Raw genomic sequence first — 22,278 nt, forward strand, 5'->3', positions numbered from 1 at the left:
ACCTCTCATTAGTAAAGTCAATAGAGACAAAAGATTAGCATTTGCGCATCTTCATGAAAACGATAATTTCGATTACTGGAGCAAAGTTATTTTTACAGACGAATCTAAATTTAACATTTTTGGCTGGAATGGTGAGCAAAAAGTTTGGCGACAACCCGGAACAGAGTTAGAATTGAAGAATCTGATTCCTACAGTAAAACATGGCGGAGGTTCAGTGATGGTTTGGGGCTGTTTTTCAGCTTCAGGTGTTGGCAATTTAGTCTTTATAGAAACCACTATGGATCGTTTTGTCTATTTGAATATATTGAAAAACAATTTGAAGCAATCAGTGAGGAAATTAGGCATAGGAAATGACTGGATATTCCAACAGATCAGGATCCAAAGCACACAGCTGGTGTTGTCAAGGAATGGCTGTTGTACAACCCTCCAAGACAACTGCACCCCCCTTCTCAAAGCCCTGACCTGAATCCTATCGAAAATTTATGGGATGAACTGGAAAGAAGTATCAGAAAAAGGCAAATTAAAAGCAAAGACGATCTTGAAAAGGCATTGCTTGAAGAATGGCAAAAAATCCACAGCACTGTAACCGAAGGACTGGTCTATTCAATGCCTAATCGTATGAGAACTGTTTTAAATTCAAAAGATGAACCAACTAAATATTAAAATATGGAAATTTCAAACGTAGAATTTCCTGTATGTTCACTTTCGTGACTTGCGAAATGACTGATTCTCCAATATTTTATATTATTTTATGTCTAATGATAAAAAAACTGCTGTTTTTGCTGATCAATTTTTTATTTCTAATCAATTTAAGCTAAATTTAATTCAATTCTTAGGTAAATATTTGAAATAAATAAGTTTCTGTTAATTTTGAAAGGTGTATGTTGACTTTCGTGTATCACTGTATACCTTGCGATTTAAAAAAATTATCGGTTAAATTGTTTTTATAGCTTTCTATTCTTTGGACGGAACTTTGCTACTCTAAAAAGCAATCTATAGTATGCCAGTAGTGATTTTACAAAATCATTAATTAAACTATAAGATGTAATAGGATGGTCAAATGTGGTATTTTATATGGGAACAAAGTTATTACCACTCCAAGTAATGTCTAGATTTAAAAAATTCAACTAAGATTAGAAATCAATCTAAAATGAAATTCCTAAGTTAAAACAAAAAGAGAACTCTTCATTACGTGAAAGTTTAAATAGATAACTTTATTTGATGCTAGGAAAATGAAAAAACAATCAGATACGCATGAGTTTTTTGTTACTGAATGCATTAAATGGTGACTGGTGTAAGTTAAGTCTGTCAGGGTCACAAAGTCCTCCAAGTTCCCATAACAAATCAATACCTCGGGGGGTACTGATCGAGAAGCTCCCTTGTCTTCTGGATTCGAATCAAAATTACAAGGATACGAAGTTGAACATTTGTAGTCGTAAACATAAAATTGGGTCGGCTGTTCAACGACGTGCAAAAAAAAGTAAAATTAATGAAATTAGTATTTGAGTTTGAAAAATACTGATTTTAGTGATATTTTAAAGGGAAATTTGAAATTACAATGTCTTTGCTAACCCCTAAAGTAGATTAGAAAGCTGAAATATTTGATATATCAACTTTGTAAGAGAAAGCGAATACTTTTAGATTTGTGACAATGTGCTTTATTTCTAGGGGTGTATTATGTATTATAATGCATGATTAGTATGGCATGGACTATCTTCCATCACCTGAATTGACAGTTTTGAAATCCCATAGAGACAGACTGACCAAAAGGTGTTGTTCAATCTTACAAATCTCCTTCCTAGAATAATTAAGTAAAAATATGTTCTAATAATTTATAGGAATCTAGTGGATATTCTAACATAAATATGATATGCATTAGACTGTTTTGCATTTTTTAACAAACATGCATATCAACTAATACATTATGTCGAATAAAACCTTGAAATTATACTGAAAATTTTAAACAATTAGATTTCTTTACTGCTAAAAATTGTACTTATTATTTTTTCTGTAAATGATTCAAATAGGAGAGACAAACTCTTTGATTGGTATTATCCTGGTCTTGAGTTTTTTATCGGTGGCCCTACATTCTTTTCACTTTTTTCAAAACAATAGAACTGGGTTCATTGCTTTAAAAAAAATCATAACTTTCTAGCGTTTTGACTGACCATTAGTATAGTCACTCAAGAGTCAATAAATTTCAACCAACATAAAATAAAACAAAAATATTTTTATTAAACGAAAACAACATGCGTATACAATATAAAATATTACTTGTGGCTAAAAAGAAAAAGTGAATTATTCTGGTTGAAAAAATCATAAGCCTGTCAACATTTTATAGATACATTTAACCCCTTAACAATCGGTTAATTTTCAAGAAAACGGTCATAAAAGTGCCTATTTTTTGACTTTCGTATTTATATTACGTATTTAATTAGTGCTGCAACTAGTTTAAAATAAACTAACTATCTACAATTACCTTAAAAATATATTGTTACTGCCATCAGGTGTGTAAAATGAGAAATAAAATGTTTTCCGGGTAAAAGAAATGAATTAGTTTTATTCTTATTGGCGCGTTACTACTGAACACTCCAGCCCGTCAATATCACGGGAGCGAGAAATAGCGGGCGAAATCTTACACCGTCATTTTCACGGGAGCGAGAAGGAAGGGGTTAATATTTCTTTTTTGTATTACTTTCAGTTTTTTTAATTAATTCTTTAATTAATGCTGTGAATGAGGTTTTTTTGTGACAAGCGATAACCAAAATAAAAGCTTAGATGGTTCTTTGTTTGTAGCAAGCTTAAATAAATAAAAATACAGATTAAGCAGAGCTTTGATCCAAAATTACTAGTATATAGAGTGCACGAGTGGATGACAGTGATTTACCTAGACTTTTATTTTATATTGAGTTCGATGCATTCTGTATATTAAAATATGACAGACAAAGAATGTAACTTAATAATGGCATATTTTTAACTAATATAATAAATATACTTTATAATTCCCTGTCAAAACTTCCTTTACATGTAAAATCAATATAAAAAGTACTCGATACAATAAGTATCAGTAATCACTCACTTCATATATGAAAGTTTTTTATTCTCTAGAAAAGTTTTATTTAATGAGTTTTTTTATCAAATCTTTAGTAAAAATTCAATTTTTATTCTAAAGGAGAACATTTTTCTTTGCGGATTAAAGCAAAAAAAGAATAAAAACTGAATGAATCAAAAGTAAATTACGAATATGGACATACTATAGTTTCGATTTTCTAAACAAAATCCTTCCTTAGTGTCTGATTTCAGAAGTGACAAGAAAAAGTAGAGACGTACGAAGTGGTTTCCCTGCAAAAACTGAGGAGCAAGATAAAAAAGAAAAGATTTAATTAACATGTGAGAAGGTGTCAATAGGGATTCCCAGAGTGCCAAAAATAAAATAAGGATAAATTTCCAAATTTTTAAAAAATGTCAGATACTAGAACGATTATTAACTAAATTTTTAGAATTATTCAAAATGTGGAAGAATTTCTAGAAATAAAGGTTGGTAGATGAAGAGCAGTGTGGAATGATTTTAGGAACAGAAAACTCTAACCTATGATTAGACTTCCAGCTACTTGCTGCAATAAAAGATTGTTTACTGTCCCGATTTTGCCACATTTTTCATGTTCTTTACGTCGAAAGTTAAGGGTATTATGCATAATTATACACAAGATTACACTGACAAAAAACTAGATAAATATCCTAACTATTAATACGGGCTAGAAAACAACTTTAAATTAAAATTTACTCAAAATCTTAGAAATTCGGTGACTGATTTTTGGATAAATTAAAACAATCGACTTAATAAAGTTTAAATTAAACAGTTTGTTGAATTGCGTAATTAATGCTCTGCAAATTGAATCTTTAATAACAGAAGGAAACTCACGGTCAACAAGATAGCTCCAAGTTAAAGGAGCTTTTTACCAAGAGGTAACTACTAGAACAAATTTAAACAACAGGTGAGAGTAAAGCAATAATCTTTTGTTCAGGAAGTTATGAGAGAAGGAAATCAATGTGATCATGTCAGCATTGACCATCAGTGTGAAACAATCGTCAACATATAGTCTATAAAAAGGGAATTATAATTACTTAAGCTATGTCGTGGACCATATGCTGATGCTACTAAAAGTGAAATACTTTAAATAAAATGGGGGTAATGTGTACTATTCGTCGATTTCAACTTTACAAAAACTGGATCTCTTGTAATTTTTGTTTTTCTGTAAATTAAGGGCAGAGAAATATTGGTAAAAAATATTTACATCAAGACATCGGAAGACAACTATAACATTATAATACATCACAGACAATATAACCGGGATTATTATCAATAAAGGGTTAGATTGCATAAATATGAACGGTTTTCTGATGAGTACGTTTTTGCAAGAAATGAAATATTTATCATGATTCTGACATAGAGAGTTATCGAAGGGTTCTCCAGGAGCAACGCAATATGCAATACCAGGAGAAAGCGGATTGTAAGAAAATGCATAAAAACCCTTGACTGTCATCTCTTATGTGGCATTTTATAATAAAAATTGTATAGTTTAATTAACTTTCGTTTTCATAGAACATTCTGTTAAACGCAAAAGAATAAGAGAGAGAGAGAGGAAAAAAAACTATTTCCATTTCGATGTTAAACCAATCCTTGCCTGAACAAGGTAAACCGCTGGCGCCTTCTCCCCAAGTTGAATAATATGATTTTCTTTACAGTTTTAGGATAGATGAGTTAAGGTCTTAAATGCCACTTTATCATCAATGGTCTATGGAGTTTTTTTTTTACTAAAAAAAGATTAATTTCAGTTTAAAAACATTTTTTATAAATGAAAGTGAAATTTTTTAGTTGTATTGCTATTAGTAATGTGAATAGGAAATATATTAGAGGAGATGAAAAACACGAAGCAAAAATAGAAACAAATGTTTAAAAAAAATTCAGAAAATAGCTCAGTGATATCATTTGCTGTCTTCTAGTTTTAAATTAATTGTGTTTTCATATTCAAGCAGGAAATTCGCATTGAACTATGTTTCGTTTTAGACAAATTTTTTAATAAGTAGTTCATTAATGCTTAAATTTTTTTTAACATTATGAAAGTGTAGTTACGAGAATATTTGTTAATGTAAGTAAGGGTTCAAGGACAAAGAACCAATGAAACAACTTCTTAATCAAACTTGTAGATTAAATTTATTTGTAGATTCTACACCCAATTTCTCCCATATAGACCAGTTGTTGCATATATACTAAAGTCAAACACCACTTTTAAAATATATCTTGTGATATACGTAACAAACTGTGAATCTAAAAAAAATTTATAAACTTAAATCTCAAAGAAGAAAAAAATGTGTGAACATGTTAAAAGAAAGGCATAATAATTCGCTCTTTTTATTGATTGAAGAAAGAATTATAAAATATATTTCGTTTGACGTTTATGTTTATTTGTATTAATATAAAATACCTTTTAATAATTCAGAATAATCGATAGACAGAAAAAACAGAAGATGCAAATTGAATGAGTTAGTTTTGGGCATTTAGGTCTATGTCAATGACTACAGAAATTAATTTATATATTATTGCAAATAATAATAAAATAAACATCAACTTATTAAAAGAAAACACAAATGAGTTAAGAATAATATTCAAAACTACAATTTACATATAGAAAGGTGGCGAGCATGAATGCCAGGTTTGAAGCAAGTTAAATCAGTCATAAAGCCTGAAAAATATAACTATGAAAAAAGATATACGTTTATAAAAAATATAGGATTCTTAGAATTACTATGATAAATTTACTTTATGTATAATTATAATAACATTATGTAGTGAAAGAGTTATTTAAAAATATTTGATTTTCACCAGGGTGTAAATTAAAACATTTTGACGTTAAATATTTTGCGAAAAATGTTCATTTTGACGTTAAATACTTTGCGAAAAATGTTCATTTTATGCTTGGATACAAAATAAATTTTTGGCTAAATCTTTCCTTGCTAGTTGTACCTCTATTGTTACAACGTTTGATTTTGTGATAAAATGTAAACATAGTAAAAAAAAGAAAATTCGGATTGATAATATGTTGAGATACTGATAGTGGTTTGGATAAATTTGTCCATTCTTCTGAAATACGAATTAGGTAAATTTTTCTGGAATATTAAGTAGTTTTTTGCGTTAATGGTTAATGTGGTCTGTTAACCATAAATGGTTAATCTGAATGGTTAATGTGGGTGAAAATGAGGATTTAAAAAATAAGAAAAAGTGAAGAAAAAATTCTTGATTTAAAAATAATGAATTCATGACATAAGTTACACATCTAGAACTTAATTAATGTTCTTAAGCATTATTAACAACAAAATTATTCACCAAAAGTTTTACTGAAAGGAGAAATTAGAATAAATATTCTGAAGTGAAATTGTTTAGCAAAGAATTTAAAAATATATGTATTAAACGAACGTAACGTTACCACATAACATTAGTAAAAATTTTGATTTTTATGTCTAACTATATATAAAAATCCAATAATGGTGTCGCACCAGCCAATGAAATCTAAGGTATCACGTGACATTATGAAAGAAGTAGCCAATCCAAGCGAGGATGCAGTTTTAAGCCAATCAGAAAAGAGAACGCATTCGCTTCAAAGCTTTTTGTTGATTTACTTTGAGTGGGTTTTTGCTGATTACATCTCATCTTATCTTATCATTCTTATGCCTATCCAGTGATTGATATCTTTTAATGTTTACATTTTTGTTGTTTGCTATTATAAAGCTTACTGAGGCTTGCTTACCTTAAAATGGTTAAATTTTAAATCACATTTATTTATTCAACTCATTTCAATCATTTGGAATTTCAGTATAATGTCTGACAGGACAGATCGCGATCGAGAATATCGCAGACAGCGGAGATTGGATCCCACGTTTCGTCAAAATGAACAAGAGCGTCGAAGAATAAATCGACAAAATAATCGAGAGCTTACTAATGCCCGCCAAAGAGAAAATCGAAGTAGGGCAGCTAATCGTCTTCGAGAAATAGATGAAAATCAGTATTTGGGAGAATCGTACAGTGATGACTGTCCACCTCTTTTGATTGGATCTATGTCTGTAGAATGCTCTCATTACAGGGCACTATCCTTTGTAGCAGAGCATGGAAGAATAAAACACAATTGCTGTCACAATGGCAAGATAAAGCTGAACCCAACTCATCCGTATCCAGAAACTTTGAAACAGCTTTTATTGGGAAATGACAATGACTCAATGAATTTCAGGCAAAATATACGTTTTCACAATTCGTCTTTTGCTATGGCAGCATTTTGTGCAACCCAAGAAATTCAATTTAAAGGTATAAGCTGTGTTGCTCTTCGTGGGGAAGTTAACGCAATGGCCACAACCAGCATCATGCCAGCGAACAATGAAAAACCACGTTTTGCGCAAATCTATATCCATGAAAATGAAACTGCTTTGGCCTGCCGAACATCTGAGCGCTGCAAACCAAGTGTTTTAAAAATCATTCAAGATGTTATGCAGCTAAGATGTTATGCAGCGATTTATACGCTCAAGTGTATAAATCGCTGTTTGAAGCTTATAAGAGGCATCCTACGGAGAGTGTTCGCCTTGAATTTCACAAGTTGACCACTACTGATGGCAGACGTTATAATCTTCCAACATCTGGTGCTGCTGCTGAAGTGTCGGCTGTTGTTGTGACAGGTGCTGAAGGTTTAATACCTGATCATGTACAATTTATCGCATACCCAAAACACCAGTTTGTGTGTCAAAAGATGTATAAACTATCTCATCATGTGGAACCAATGGTTTTCCCATTGCTTTTTCCATCAGGTGATCTTGGTTATTCCCTAAACGTACCAAATAATGCAGGATCAAGTCGTGTTACTGCTGTACAGTATTTCGGATGGCGGTTGCGAGTGCTTAGAGACTTTAACATTTTCACCTCTGCTGGTCGTTTATCCCAAAGTCAATATCACAGGATTGCCGCTTCATAATCTTCAACTTAAAGTTGGAGCTGTAGTGATGCTAATCAGAAATTTGTGTATTGCCGATGGGTTGTGCAATGGCACACGTTTGATTGTACGGAAAATAACTAAAAATGTTCTCTTTTGTACAGTTATGACTGGAAGTAAAGCTGGTAGTTCAGCTTGCATCCCTCGCATTACTTTAAATACTGGTGATAATAAAGAGTTGCCCTTTGTTTTGCATCGCACGCAATTTCCAGTCAGACTCGCATTCGCTATGACAATCAATAAAGCTCAAGGCCAGACTTTTGGCAAAGTTGGCCTTTACATAGACCAGAATTCTCCACTATTTGGCCATGGCCAACTATATGTTGCTTTATCAAGGTGCCGGAGCATGTCTGGGATAAAAATTCAGATTGTTGGTGCAAATAGTGACATTGAAAGTTCCTCAATTAAGAACATTGTTTACACAGAAGTTTTGTAAATATCTTATTTTTGTGCATATTTTTTTCTTTGATAACCATTATGGTAAATTGTTATTATGTTTTTTATTTTTGTTTCTATAATTTGAATGTAAATTAATTGGGGGGTGATGCCCTCTAAAGAGAGCATCCAGCATATGATTCCCTTTGAATTTAATCATGTTGCTTTAAGAACATTGTTTATGCAGAAGTTTTGTAAATATCTTATTTTTTTGCATAGTTTTTTTCTTTGATAACCATTATGGTAAATTGTGATTGTTTTTTATTTTTGTTTTTATAATTTGAATGTCAATTAATTGGGGGGGGGATGAAGCACTCTAAAGGGAGCGTCCGGCATCCAGTATATGATTCCCTCTGAATTGAATCTAAACTGCTCTGCCACGCGTGCTTCGGTAACGGAACTTCAGTTCCGGCTAATGCCCTTATAATAACTTCTAATATATATGTATTCGAATCTCATTATTATGATAGAATTCCTTGCAATTTACTAAAAATTTTGTATTTTACTGATTATTAAGTTGATTAGTACATTGTTAAATAAAATCCCTTATGCTCTGCCGCGCATTTATATCCTTATATAAATGTATTAAAATTTGTTTGCGAAGCAAACAAAAAAGAATTGCGTAGCAATTCTCGGGGGTTGGCGAGCGGTAGCGAGCAGGGGGCGGAGCCCCCTAGTAGTTCAATAATGGTACGATGGCATAGTTATTTATTTGCATAGAGATTTAAAAAAGTTAAAATAATACATTATGTTAGGGTATATAGTTTTAATTTGTGCAGACATCAGTTTTATGCGTAGCAGCAATTAAGAATTTAAATAAAGTTAGAATTCGGCTAGTAGGTAATTATGCAGGGCATTATTAATGCTAATTACTCTAATCAAAGTTATGCATATGATCCGTGATTTTTAAATGACGCAAATAAACTCTTCATCTGAGAAAAGTTTGCCATAAAAGATGCGTATTTTTCGTTTGTCGTTAATATGTAAGAAATTTGAAGCCTTCTTATGCCATTCATAAATTTAAAGCAAAGAGTGGACAGTACTAAAGTTCAGCGATAGCAAGAACTAAGGATAGGAAAGTTAGATCTAAGAAGATGTTGTTGTTGTTACTTTACGTCGCACTAGAGCTGCACAATGGGCTATTGGCGACGGTCTGGGAAACATCCCGGAGGATGATCCGAAGACATGCCATCACAATTTTGATCCTCTGCGGAAGGGATGGCACCCCCGCTTCGGTAGCCCGACGACCTGCGCGCGAAGTCGAGCACTTTACGGTAGCACAGTTTAACGAGGACCAATACCGCACACCCTCGGTCCCTACGCAGACTGATCCAAGTGGTCACCCACCCGCACACTGACCGTAGCCAGTGATGCTTGACTTCGGTGATCTGCTGGGAACCGTGTCTTAACGATCAGTCCACTGCGGGACAGATCTAAGAAGAAGTTCGCATGTTAGTGAGAAACGGGAGGATAATGTTTTAGAACAGATAAAGGTAGAACATGCGGAGAAATATTTAAATGATTGTTGAAAAAAGCAAGTAACGAGAATATTAGTTTTATGCATATACTTATATTACGAGAAATGCTGTATTAAGATCTTCAAAATATTCAGTTTTTTTTTCTCCTCATTTTAATTAAGTTTTGAATTTACTTAGAGTCAAATAGATCTTCCTGTACCATCAAAAATAACTTGTTTTTCTGAACAGTTACTGTAGGTCTTCACGGCAAGTCCTGACACTTGTTAAGAAATATCACGTTGAAATTTAAATTAAGTTTAATTTACCGTACTAGAAATAAATGGCCCATGAAAGAGATCACAAGCATGACATAATGTTTGAAGGTCTACTATCGATGGAGACACAGGCATTAAAACAGCTCTGTTCTCTGAGCATGAAAAATACAAAAAAGTCATAGAACTAAGAACAATTCAAATAGATTTTGCAGTAGATGAGATTCGAAGTCCCTTTGGAATAGAACTACAGTACTGTCATTCGTGGTAGTAGTGTTTTTTTTTTCTTCAAATTTTGCACAAAATATATGAATATTAAGACTAAATGTAAAGGCATATTTTCTTATATTAAATTACAATGCTATTTAATTTTTAAAAATGCTTATTTAGGATATATGACGAGTGTTCTTCTTTTCGTCTTCTTGCTTGAGCTTGTCAGATATGTGGCACCTCTGCATTTGCTGCATTTTGTACCAAGCTCCAAGCCCAATTTTTCATAGCTCCATTGTCTTGGATCGCCTACTTAGTTTATATAGTCTGGCAATCCCTTAATGGAGTTAAGGTGAAGCTTTTTAGGATATGGATTGCCTAAGGTAGGGAGGCGCGTAAGAGCGAGGGCATCACACTCGCGTAGGATCTGATGTGCTGATTCTACCGCTTCACGGCAATTCCGACATATTGGTTTTTGTTCGAAAAGTCATATTCTATGTAGATGTTTCCTATATGGATGCATATTTTGTTTAAAAATAAATTTATTTAAAAATTTTATTTAAAAAAAATTATAGGGAAGTTGATGAGCTTTAGTTTGAAATGATTTGCAATTAAGAGAAAAATAGCTTTTCTGTAAAATCGTATTCAGTTTCACTTGCATATAATACTAATAGATTTAAAAGTTCATTTCATTATAAAACAACTTATTCAATACTGGTTTCATGAGAAGAAAAGTTTTTTTTTCCATAAGGATATTTAGGTTTTGTTTATCAGAATTCATATGCGAGTTAAAATTAGAAATGTTTTAAAAGTTTGGTGTTTTAAAGCTTATTGAAAATTTTTATGCACCTTTAAGTGCAACACAATGTTTCAGTAAGCATAATTACCTCTAGAGTAATTTAATTGATAAAATTCTAAAGATTTTAATTTGTTACTGCAGTTTACAAAGTTTATTATCCTTTGTAACATATTTTCCATTCTGAAGAACGACTTGGCAATCGTGTTTTTTGTGTCATTTTTCTTTTAAAAAACCGAATGAAAACAATGTCAGCATTACACGGGACCATACTTAAGACTGTTATTTTCAAGTTTCTTGAGATTATATATATATATATATATATATATACATACACAGTCAGACCTCGAGATAAGGTCATCTGCATATAAGGTCACTTTTCCAAAGTCCCGGCTCACTGAATAGGAATTCTTCGTTGCAGATTTTCGGATATATGGTCAAAATATCCGAAATATGGTTTTAAAAATCATTATCGCTTATAAGGTCATTCTTATCTGAGATGTAACATGGTGTCAGCCACATGCGTAGCAAATTGGTTTCGTCATGCTGGTTTTGTGAGTTCTCTGAATATCGTGGATGACGAAACCGAGGAAGAAGACGATATTCTGATGGAAGATTTGAAAAATCGTGACCATGCCATTGAAGGGGAAGCTGAATATTGTTTGATTGATGAGGAAATTGCCACCACTTCTGAAGCTGTAATTTCTGAAATTGTTTTACAAGTTTCACAAATTGTGGACAATGACAGTGATGCTGAGACTGTAGTTGTAACCCTAAGGAAAGCCTTCAATGCAATAAATGTTATACGAATTTTTTTTACAAACCATAAGGGAGCTGAAGAACATTTTGAGAAGTTACAAAATCTACAAAACATTGTTCGAAAAATGAAACCAAAAACGAGACGGATCTGCATAAATGATTACTTTAAATAAGGTTAGATGTAATGTATGTAGTACACTTTGAAGAAATTTGTAAACAGCTTTATTTTAAATTAAAAAAAATTTTCAAAAATCTAACTTTCTTTAATTTTTTATTAATTCTATTAAAATGTATTGACTTAAATATTTAATTTATGGCCGATTGTTTTCGTTTGTATTACCTTTTCTAAAAAATCATAATGTGTACTATTCACGTGCTTAGTTATGAACTGCTAATGAATCGGTTAAAAGGTCACCCCGCTTATAAGGTCACTTTTGCGATGTCCCTTAGGGTACCAACCAATACCTAACGTTTCATATGCAACAGTTGTTGCCAAAAAACCAACAAAATCAATAGGAACACAATATGACATAACTGAAATAGATGCGCAAAACATGAAATCAAAAATTCTGAAACCAAGACAGAAATCTAATAAATCGAAATCAACGGCATCTCAAGTTACTCAACAAACACCCAGCACTTCAAAACCCTCTACTCAATCTAAAGCTCCAAACAATACAGAAAGTAACAGATATCTAAAATTAACTCCTCAAATAGTAAATGCTTTGCATAAAAAATTATCTCAACCTTCAAGTTTTAGCAAACAAACATACATCCCGAAAAGCAGACAAAATAAATTTAAATTCCGTCAGAAACAGTTAAATGGTACTCAGCAAGACCAGCAGTCGCTTTCGGACGCAATGAGTACAGATGAAGATAATACAAATGATTCGCCAGAACCAGAAATGCAAGTAGATGAAGGGTTAGAAACGCCAGCTAACCTCATTCCCAAAAATATCAAAATTAAAACTTAAAAGATAACGGAGAGGAAAGTTTTAACCTGGAATTGTCGTGGATTTTATTCAAGCTGTTCGGACATTAAACATTTAATAGAGGTGTATAATCCCGCGTGCCTTGCTCTACAAGAGACATTTTTTAAACCAACTCATACGGCTACTATACGAAAATTCTCACACATAAGAAAAGACAATATTATTGGAAATAAAGCATGTGGAGGCGTGTCTCTTCTCATTTCAAACAGTTATCCATTTTCAAGTATTAAACTTCAAACAAACCTTCAAGCAGTTGCCGCTCAAATAACAATAACTTTGCTCATAACTTTCTGTTCTGTTTACCTTCCCCCAAACGAACATATTTCACAACTAGACATTGACAATTTAGTAAATCAGTTACCTGTACCTTATGTTTTATTGGGAGATCTTAATGGTCATAATACTATTTGGGGAAGTAAAGATATCAACGCTCGCGGTTCACAAATTGAAAAATTAATAAATGATCATCAACTGTGTTTACTGAATAGCAATGAAATAACTCATTTCCACTTTCCATCCAGAACATATCATTCTATTGATTTAGTTATTTGCAGTCCCAACATTTATACTTTACTGAACCTAAATGTTCACGATGATTTAGGTCAGAGTGATCATTTCCCTTTACTTCTATCTATTATTGAATCTGGACAAAGGAATCTTCCCGCATCACCTAAATTTAAGTTTGAACGTGCTAACTGGACCTTATTCAGAAAATTCAGTTAATTTAAATGATGACTTAGTCAATAACTCTGTCAACGAAGCTACAACATCAATTACTAATGCTATTCTGTCTGCTGCAGAGAAATCTATACCGCGCACTACTGGTAATCTCCCAAGGTACCCTAAACCTTGGTGGAACCAGGAATGCAGCTCCGCTCATAAAGCACAGAAAAGAGCGTGGAGAATATTTCGCAGGTTTCCCACCATCGAAAATCTTATTATTTTCAAAAAATCGCGAGCCCTAGCCAGAAATATTAGGAGAAGAAGCCAAAAGAATTTTTGGATTCAATATGTATCCAACATGAATAGCCCCCCAGGGGCACACTCTCGTGTGACGGGCACGGCGCTCCCGGGGCCCCGAGCTGGACCTGAGCATTTTTCCATTTCTCTCTTGCGACGGTCCTGTTTTGAGTTTCCGACATTTTATCAAATATTTATATTGACCTAGTGAGCGAATTTTATTTCATTTCATTCAGAAGCACTGTTTATCATTTACAGATGGTAGATCTTTAGATTTTTGTTTGTTTAATACTATTTTTGTCGGGTTTCCTGATTTATGATGTTTCACCTATTAATTTTAAATAACCAATTTTCCCTTAAAGTAAACAGACTAAGAACGTTAGCTTTTTCTGACCAGCACGTTTGTCGTGTGCTGCGTCTCGTAGGGTGGAAAAAGGGAACCTGGAGCAACCTGTATGCTCTCTCATACGAGTGTGGCGCCCAAGGGGGCATTTTCATCTTGGAGTTAGTAGACTGCGTGCTCTTTGGTCCATGCTTCACTGTAGACGAGTGGAAGGAGGATAGGTCCCCCTCTCTTTCAACCGGCTGGTGGGGCAGGCTTAACAGCACCCTGCTTGGGACTACGTACTGCCCCACTGGAATGCCTCGTGAGCTATAATATTTTTGGCGGATCCACATTCCTCTGGTGTAGTGCTATAACTGGAGCTACCCTGAACAGAGTGCCGAGGCTGAAATATTCAGAGCCGATATCTCTGTTCCCCTCGTTGGGCTCGATGGTGGGCATGGGAGTGTCCATCGGAACAGCCTCTTGCATTATGGAGAAAGCAACTTTTTCACACAATCAAAGTAAACCAACACCTAGTTTTAACCTCTCAAATTGTACAAATTACGACCCAACACAAGCAAGATTTATAATACTTAGTTCTACCGATAAGAAGCTTTCTACCTTGTCTCCATTCCTCGTACAAAAATCACTAGAATCACTCATGGGAAACCCTAAAATTGTCCGACAGCTGCCCTCAGGGGATTTATTAGTGGAAACTTCGTCTGTTAAACAAACAACTGCACTACTAAAATCTCATAAACTTGGCAATGTTACTATAAGAGCATCTCCACACAATACTTTAAATATATCAAAAGGTGTCATATCCGATAAAGCTCTTCAATATCTCCCTATATCTGAAATCATTGAAGGACTCTCTACTCAAGGCGTTATTGATGCCCGACACATAACTATTAAAAAAGGTTCAGAAATTATTGAAACTCAACACATAATTTTAACTTTCAGCACAGCCACATTACCCACTGACGTAAAAGCTGGATATAGAAATTGCAAAGTCCGACCTTACATTCCCAATCCATTACGTTGTTTTAAATGCCAAAAGTTTGGTCATTCTACCAACAATTGCAGAGGGAAGGAAACATGTTCCCGCTGCGTCCAAACGGGGCATACATTTAAGTCTTGTACATCACCTGAACTATGTATTAACTGCCATGAATCTCACTCTGCTAGTTCACGATTATGTCAAAAATGGAAGCAGGAAAAGCAAATCTTAAACATTAAAGTAACACAAAATCTCTCCTATACAGAAGCTAAGACAAAATTTCTAAATTCACAGCCGCGCCCAAACATTTCATATGCAGCTGCCATATCTAACTCTAAAATAACGAAATCCATTGGCATACAATACAATGAAGAAGAAACAGACCCACAGAATACGAAATTTAAAACCTTACTTCCCAAAAAATTTGTCAGTACATCCACAACAAAATACTCTAAAGCAATTCAACCGACACGCAGCACTTCAAATTCATTACCTTCTCAGCCCTCTCCACAATCCTCTCAACAGACTCCTTCGCAAAAGAATCCTAGTAGTAATCAATATATAAAAATTACACCTCAACTAGCAAGTGTCTTGCATAAAAAACTATCTCAATCACCAATGATTAGCAAAGCTAAGTTTGTTTCTAAAGGCAGACAAAATTGTTTTGACAAAAACCGTAAAAAACTTATAAATAACAAAAAAGATTCTCAATCTGACGAAATGTACACTGATGAAGATGGCACCGACTCTGAAATGCAAATTGAAAAGGGTATGGAAACGCCTGTTAACCTAAGCCCTAAAAACATAAAATTAAAAAAATAAATAATGGAGAAAAAAAATAATATCTTGGAACTGTCGTGGCTTTTATATCAACTTGCCCGATATCAAAGACATTATCGAAAAACACAATCCCGTCTGTTTTGCTCTCCAGGAAACATTTTTGAAATCAGAGCAAAATGCTACGTTAAAAGGATATACCCACATAAGAAAAGACTGCATAACTGGCAATAAAGCATGCGGTGGTGTATCAATTTTGATATCAAAAAAGTATCCATTTTCCAAATTTCCACTTTCAACTCCATTACAAGCTATAGCAGCACAAATAACGTTTCAATCACTCATAACAATATGCTGTATCTACATCCAACCGAACCAAACTGTTACACAATTAGAACTTGACAAACTAGTTACTCAATTACCAATACCTTTCATAATCACGGGAGATTTAAATGGACATAGTGTAATGTGGGGAAGTGATGATAATAATTTACGCGGCAATCAAATAGAAAAGTTAATTGACGATCACCAACTCTGTTTGCTGAATACCGATGAAAAAACGCACTTCCATTTCCCATCTAGAACATTTCACGATGTCGATCTAACGCTATGCTCACCACGTATTTATCCAGTATTGAAGTTTTCTGTCGGAGATGATCTCTACCACAGTGATCATTTCCCTCTCATAATTAAAGTTTTACAACCTGGATCTGCAACTACAGGGCATTTTCCAAAATTACGTATAAATCTAGCAAACTGGCCTCTTTTTGCAGAAATCATTCATTCTAAATGAAGACATCATTGATAATACCGATATTGAAGAAGCCACATCATATGTTACAAACGCTTTAATATCTGCAGCCGAAAAATCCATTCCGTATACAACACAAAAACTACTAAAATATCCTAAGCCGTGGTGGAATAAAGATTGTAATAGAACTATTAGAAAACAAAGACAAGCCTGGAGAAAATTTCGTCGTAATCCAACAATTGAAAACTTAATACTATTTAAACAATCGCCGTCACTAGCTCGAAGAATTCGCAGACAGAAAGATTCGTGGATTAAATACGTAAGTGAAATAACAAGTAATACTAAATCAGCAGTAGTATGGAAGACAATTAAAATAATTTCTGGACTGTATACTTCCTCTCCAATTCCACATTTAATAGAGAACGGTAATAAAATCACAGACGTTAAAGAGATCGCTAACACATTAGCCAAAAATTTTTCCTTTGCCTCCAGTAAAGAAAATTACCTCCAATCCCTTCAAAATTATAAATCCCGAATAGAGAAAATAGCTCTAAAACCCCCTTTACGTAGTGACGATTATAATTCACCTTTAACGATGCATGAACTAAAGTCTGCTATAATTAAATGCAAAGAAACATCCCCAGGCCCTGACAATATCCATAATAATATGTTTAAAGCAGTGTGTTCCAAACTGTAAGGCGTGCCCCCCTAGAGGGGCGCGAGACTGTTGCAGGGGGGGGGGGGCACGCAGCTGATTCCAAAATATCATTTTCGAATACAAACCAAAAAAGTCGAATAGGTGTCAAAAAAATTAATCAGAAAAACGGTTATACGTAATCCACAATCCTCGCCGCGAATTTCTCGGGTATAAATGCTAAAAAATCCATCCATACTCTTGCTGGAACGAAAACATCTTGCTTTCCCGTTTGGAGCCGAGCGCGAGGAAACACTAGACAAGCACTCGGATCATCCCGGGTATTCTCGAGGTTACTCCCGTCAAACTTCAGTAAGCAGAAGCAGGCAGCAGGCCCCGACAAGGCTTATGAGCCAAGGCCGTCGTTAATTCGACGACGTTAGCGCTCATTACATCCAGTGGCGTAGCGAGGGGGGAGCAAAGGGGGGCATCATGCCCCGGGCGCTACTCACAGAGGGGCGCCAAATGGTCAGCAAAACAAAACAAAAATTGTTGGATAATTTTTTATTTTTATTATAATTTATTTCTGGAAAATGTATTTTAAATTTAGTGCCAGTGAAATATAATAAATGGTAATTCGTAAATAAAATGGAACACTATCAAACTGTAATAATGTATTCATAATAGAAATGACGCGTCTTTCCTAATGTCAGGGCTGACTCGACCTGTGTCTGTCAGCACTTCCTTATGGCATCTACGCTGTGTGGTTACATATATTATCTGCAAATATTTGCAGTGTACAAGGTTCAAACATCAGTGTACAAAGTGTTTGTATGTTTGTACAGTGTACAAAGTACAAACATTCCTTCTTTCAGAATACTATTTATTTTTATTTCTATAAACGCAAAGTAGCTTACGATCAACTTTATCATTAAAGTATGATCAACTTTAATGATGTTATTGATAAATTTGCTTCATCAAAAGCGGAAAATTTATTCATAGTAATTAGTTTTATTAATGTATTATAATCATATTAATAAATATATGTATTTCCTTAGAGATAATAAATATTTACTTTTTTATTGTTTTAAAACTGCGTATTTTTAAAATATTTCTTTATAAATATGTAAAATAAATAATAGGTATCTTTTGAACTAATTCTAGATGATCATTTACATTTCAAAATCTAGTCTTGTTTTCTCAACTAGATTTTTTGTCTCAAATTTAATGCCTAGCTTGAGCCTATGACTTTATTTATTTTACTTTATTTATTCATTACTTTGCGAGTATATTTTACTTATAATATTAGATGGTTTTCGAATGGGGGGGGGGGCGCTAAAAAGGTATTGTGCCCCGGGCGCGAGTTAAGCTCTCTACGGCACTGATTACATCTGGTGTGGAACTATCATCAATTGCGCGCGACTGCGGGGGTTTTCAAACTCGGACGACGCGACTACACTTGGATGCGTGCTCCCAGACGAGAGCAGACACGCGGCATTTCGTTAAGAAACGTTGGTTAAACTCGACCGTTTCCACGCAGATTGTCTACAAACTTTATAAACTCGCTTTGGCACACTTCTAAATTAATATTGAGGTAAATTTCAAAACTGTTACAAAGTATTTTTATTTGATTTAAAATAATAACCCTTTTAGATGGATAAATACGTAACTGGGTTGAGAAGAAAATTGAATGAAGCAAAAGAAGAGGTAACGAAAATAGCGGAACATCTTCGCAAAATAGTAAACCTAAATATAGAAAATATGATCCAATGTACTTATCATTTGGATTTACATGTAAAGTCATTAATGGCCAAGAACGACCAATGTGTTTGCTGTGTCTGAATACTTTGGCCTCAGACAGCATGAAACCAAATAAATTAAAACGGCATCTCGAAAATGTACATGCAGATCACTTTGGCCAGACAATAGAATTTTTCCAAAGAAAATTGGAGAATTTAAATAAACAAAAAGAAATGTTTTCAAAGACCATGTCTGTTACACAAAAAGCATTGCTTGCGTCTTATAAGGTTTCTTATAGAATTGCTAAATGCAAAAAACCTCATTTAATAGGAGAAACTTTAGTGCTACCTGCAGTTATTGACATGGTAGCTACGATGCTAGGTGAATCATATGCTGATAAACTTAAAATCATTCCACTTGCAGATAATACGGTGGGAAGACGAATATCCGATATATCTGAAGATCTTTGCAATCAATTAATAGAAAAAGTAAAACTATCTTCTTTCGCGTTGCAAGTAGATGAGGCTACAGATGTTCTTAAGGATGCACACTTGATTACATATGTAAGATATGTTGTGGAAACTGATGTTAGAGAAGACATGTTATTCTGTAAACCTATTGAAGGCAATACTACAGCAAGTGAAGTTTTTAATATGATTGATAAATTTTTCAATGAATTCTGTTTTCATTCTGTGGGAGAACTGTGTTGGACTATGCACAGATGGAGCTCCATCTATGGCAGGAAAAAACGGTCTACAGGCACTAGTTCGAAAGGTGGCTCCTCGGGCAAGTTGGACGCATTGCATGATTCATAGACAATCACTTGTTTCAAGAGATATGGGTGAAGATTTACTAACAGTATTTCAAGTTATTATAAGAGTTGTAAATTTTATCAAAAATAGCCCATTAAGAGGAAGGCTTTTCGCAAAATTGTGTAATGACATGGGTTATGAATATACATCACTTCTATATTATTGTGAGGCACGTTGGCTTTCTCGTTCCAAAGTACTTCAAAGGGTGTTTGAGCTAAAAGAAGAGATCGCCATATTCCTTACTGATAATAATAGAGATGAAGCAAACTTGTTTTATGACACGAAATTCCTTGTAAAACTTGCGTATTTAGTGGATATTTTTCAAAGACTCAGTACTTTAAATAAATCAATGCAAGGGCCTCAAATTCATGCTTTTGTACAGAAAGACAAGGTTACTGCATTTATGAGAAAATTGGAACTGTGGATAATAAGTTTGAAAAATAATAACTTTGACATGTTTCCCACTTTTAAAATTACCTGTCTTGCAGATGAAATAGAAGAAAGTAAAGTTCTTATTAATAAACACTTGACCAGTTTAAGGGAGCAATTCTCGTTTTACTTTAAAGATCTTGACATGTCCAAATATGAATGGATTAGAAACCCGTTTGTGATTGAAAAATATGATGATTTTGGCCTTACGACAGCAGAGCAGGAAATGATAATTGACTTATCTAGTGACAGCACATTAAAGCAGATGTTTCAACACGAAAATAATATTGTCACGTTTTGGTTACGAGTAAAGGACGAGTTTCCTACTTTAACAAATAAAGCTTTAGAAATTTTATTGCCCTTTGTAACATCTTACTTATGTGAAACTGGATTTTCTGCAGTAGCTGTCTTAAAGACAAAGTATCGATCTTGCTTAAAGATTGAAAAGGAACTGAGAACCGCGATATCTTCAATGATACCACGGTTTGACAAAATTTGTGCTGAAAAACAAGCTCACCCTTCACATTAAATTTTTATAATGTTGTATTAATGTTGAATTCTATTTTTTGTACTTTTGTAAGATTTGTTTTTATTACATTATATTATTATTTCTTAAAATAGATAATTATTTTTTATGTATTTTTATACATAATATTGTATATTATTTTGTAGCCCATTAAATAAATTACAATATCAGATGAGTGTTTATGAAATTGGATTGTTAGAAAAATTAAGGGAGGCACAACAAATTTTTTTTCCAAAGAGGGGGACGCAGGTACAAAAAGTTTGGAAAGCACTGGTTTAAAGCATCTATCAGACTCTCAACTCCACTCACTTCCACGTCTTTTCAATAAAGTATGGTTAGAAAGACAGTTTCCTTCAGCTTGGCGCAAATCATATGTTGTTGCTGTTCCTAAGCCAGGCAAAGATTTGGAAAATCCTTCAAATTATCGACCTTCAAGAAACATTTTTGTCATCATCAGAAAATTTTAATTTACGTAACTACATTTGTTACCGAAACGATAACATTTCTGGTAACCGAACTAATGGTGGTGTTGCTATTTTAATTTCTACACATTTTTCCTCATCCCATTTGTCTCTATCATCTTCATTACAGGCTATTGCCGTTCAACTTCACATAAACATCTCTATTACAATTTGTTCTTTGTACTTACCTCCGAATGATCCCATTTCACAAAGTGATTTGAACATTGTAATTAATCAGTTGTCGAAACCTTTTATTTTGATTGGAGATTTCAACGGCCACAACACGCTGTGGGGTAGCCACAACACAAATGCTCGTGGAAATCAAATCGAAGCAATCATCCTAGATCATAGCCTCTGCCTACTGAATCAAGGTGAGGACACTTATTTTCACGCACCAACTCGTACTTTTCACTGCATTGACCTGGCTTTATGTTCACCTACACTTTTACCATTCTCACAATTTTCAGTTGATGATGATCTTCATAATAGTGACCATTTTCCTATAATAGTTTCATACTCATCTACTTTTAATATTACTCCCAGACCATCTGTTTTCATATATCATCGAGCGGATTGGAACCTTTTCACACAACTTGCTGAAATAACAAATGATATGGTTTCAAATTACAATATTGAAACTGTTGTTGAAACTGTTACTTCAAGAATCATCAATGCTGCAGAAACCAGCATTCCAAAAACATCAACTTCTCTCCCTAGGCATCGGAAGCCTTGGTGGAATGCTGAATGCTCCGCAGCTCACAAAGAACAACAGAGACTTTGGAATATCTTTCGCAGGTATCCATCGACAGACCACCTCGTGGCCTTTAAACGAGCTCGAGCACTTGCACGCAAGACTCGGCGCCAAAGCCAGAGAGACTCTTGGTCTCGCTATGTTTCATCCATCACATC

At 33.9% G+C, this 22,278-nt stretch overlaps 3 protein-coding genes across 3 annotated transcripts; all 3 read left to right on the forward strand.

The window, feature by feature from the left end:
- The first annotated feature begins 6,876 nt into the window (after positions 1-6,876).
- On the forward strand, positions 6,877-8,015 carry LOC147808245 (uncharacterized). Its single transcript, XM_087166948.1, has 2 exons — positions 6,877-7,549; positions 7,597-8,015. The coding sequence occupies exons 1-2, from the start codon at positions 6,877-6,879 to the stop codon at positions 8,013-8,015; spliced, it is 1,092 nt and encodes a 363-aa protein (XP_087023074.1).
- A 124-nt stretch (positions 8,016-8,139) lies between these two features.
- On the forward strand, positions 8,140-8,469 carry LOC147808246 (ATP-dependent DNA helicase PIF1-like). Its single transcript, XM_087166949.1, has one exon. It carries the CDS (start codon positions 8,140-8,142, stop codon positions 8,467-8,469), a length of 330 nt encoding a protein of 109 aa, XP_087023075.1.
- Positions 8,470-19,389: 10,920 nt separating this feature from the next.
- LOC147808247 (protein FAM200A-like) lies at positions 19,390-19,956 on the forward strand. Its single transcript, XM_087166950.1, has one exon. The coding sequence runs from the start codon at positions 19,390-19,392 to the stop codon at positions 19,954-19,956; it is 567 nt and encodes a 188-aa protein (XP_087023076.1).
- Positions 19,957-22,278: the final 2,322 nt, after the last annotated feature.

Source organism: Parasteatoda tepidariorum, chromosome 6 (assembly GCF_982258835.1).
Source record: "Parasteatoda tepidariorum strain Cologne lab strain chromosome 6, Ptep-v5.0, whole genome shotgun sequence".
Classification (NCBI taxonomy): domain Eukaryota; kingdom Metazoa; phylum Arthropoda; class Arachnida; order Araneae; family Theridiidae; genus Parasteatoda; species Parasteatoda tepidariorum.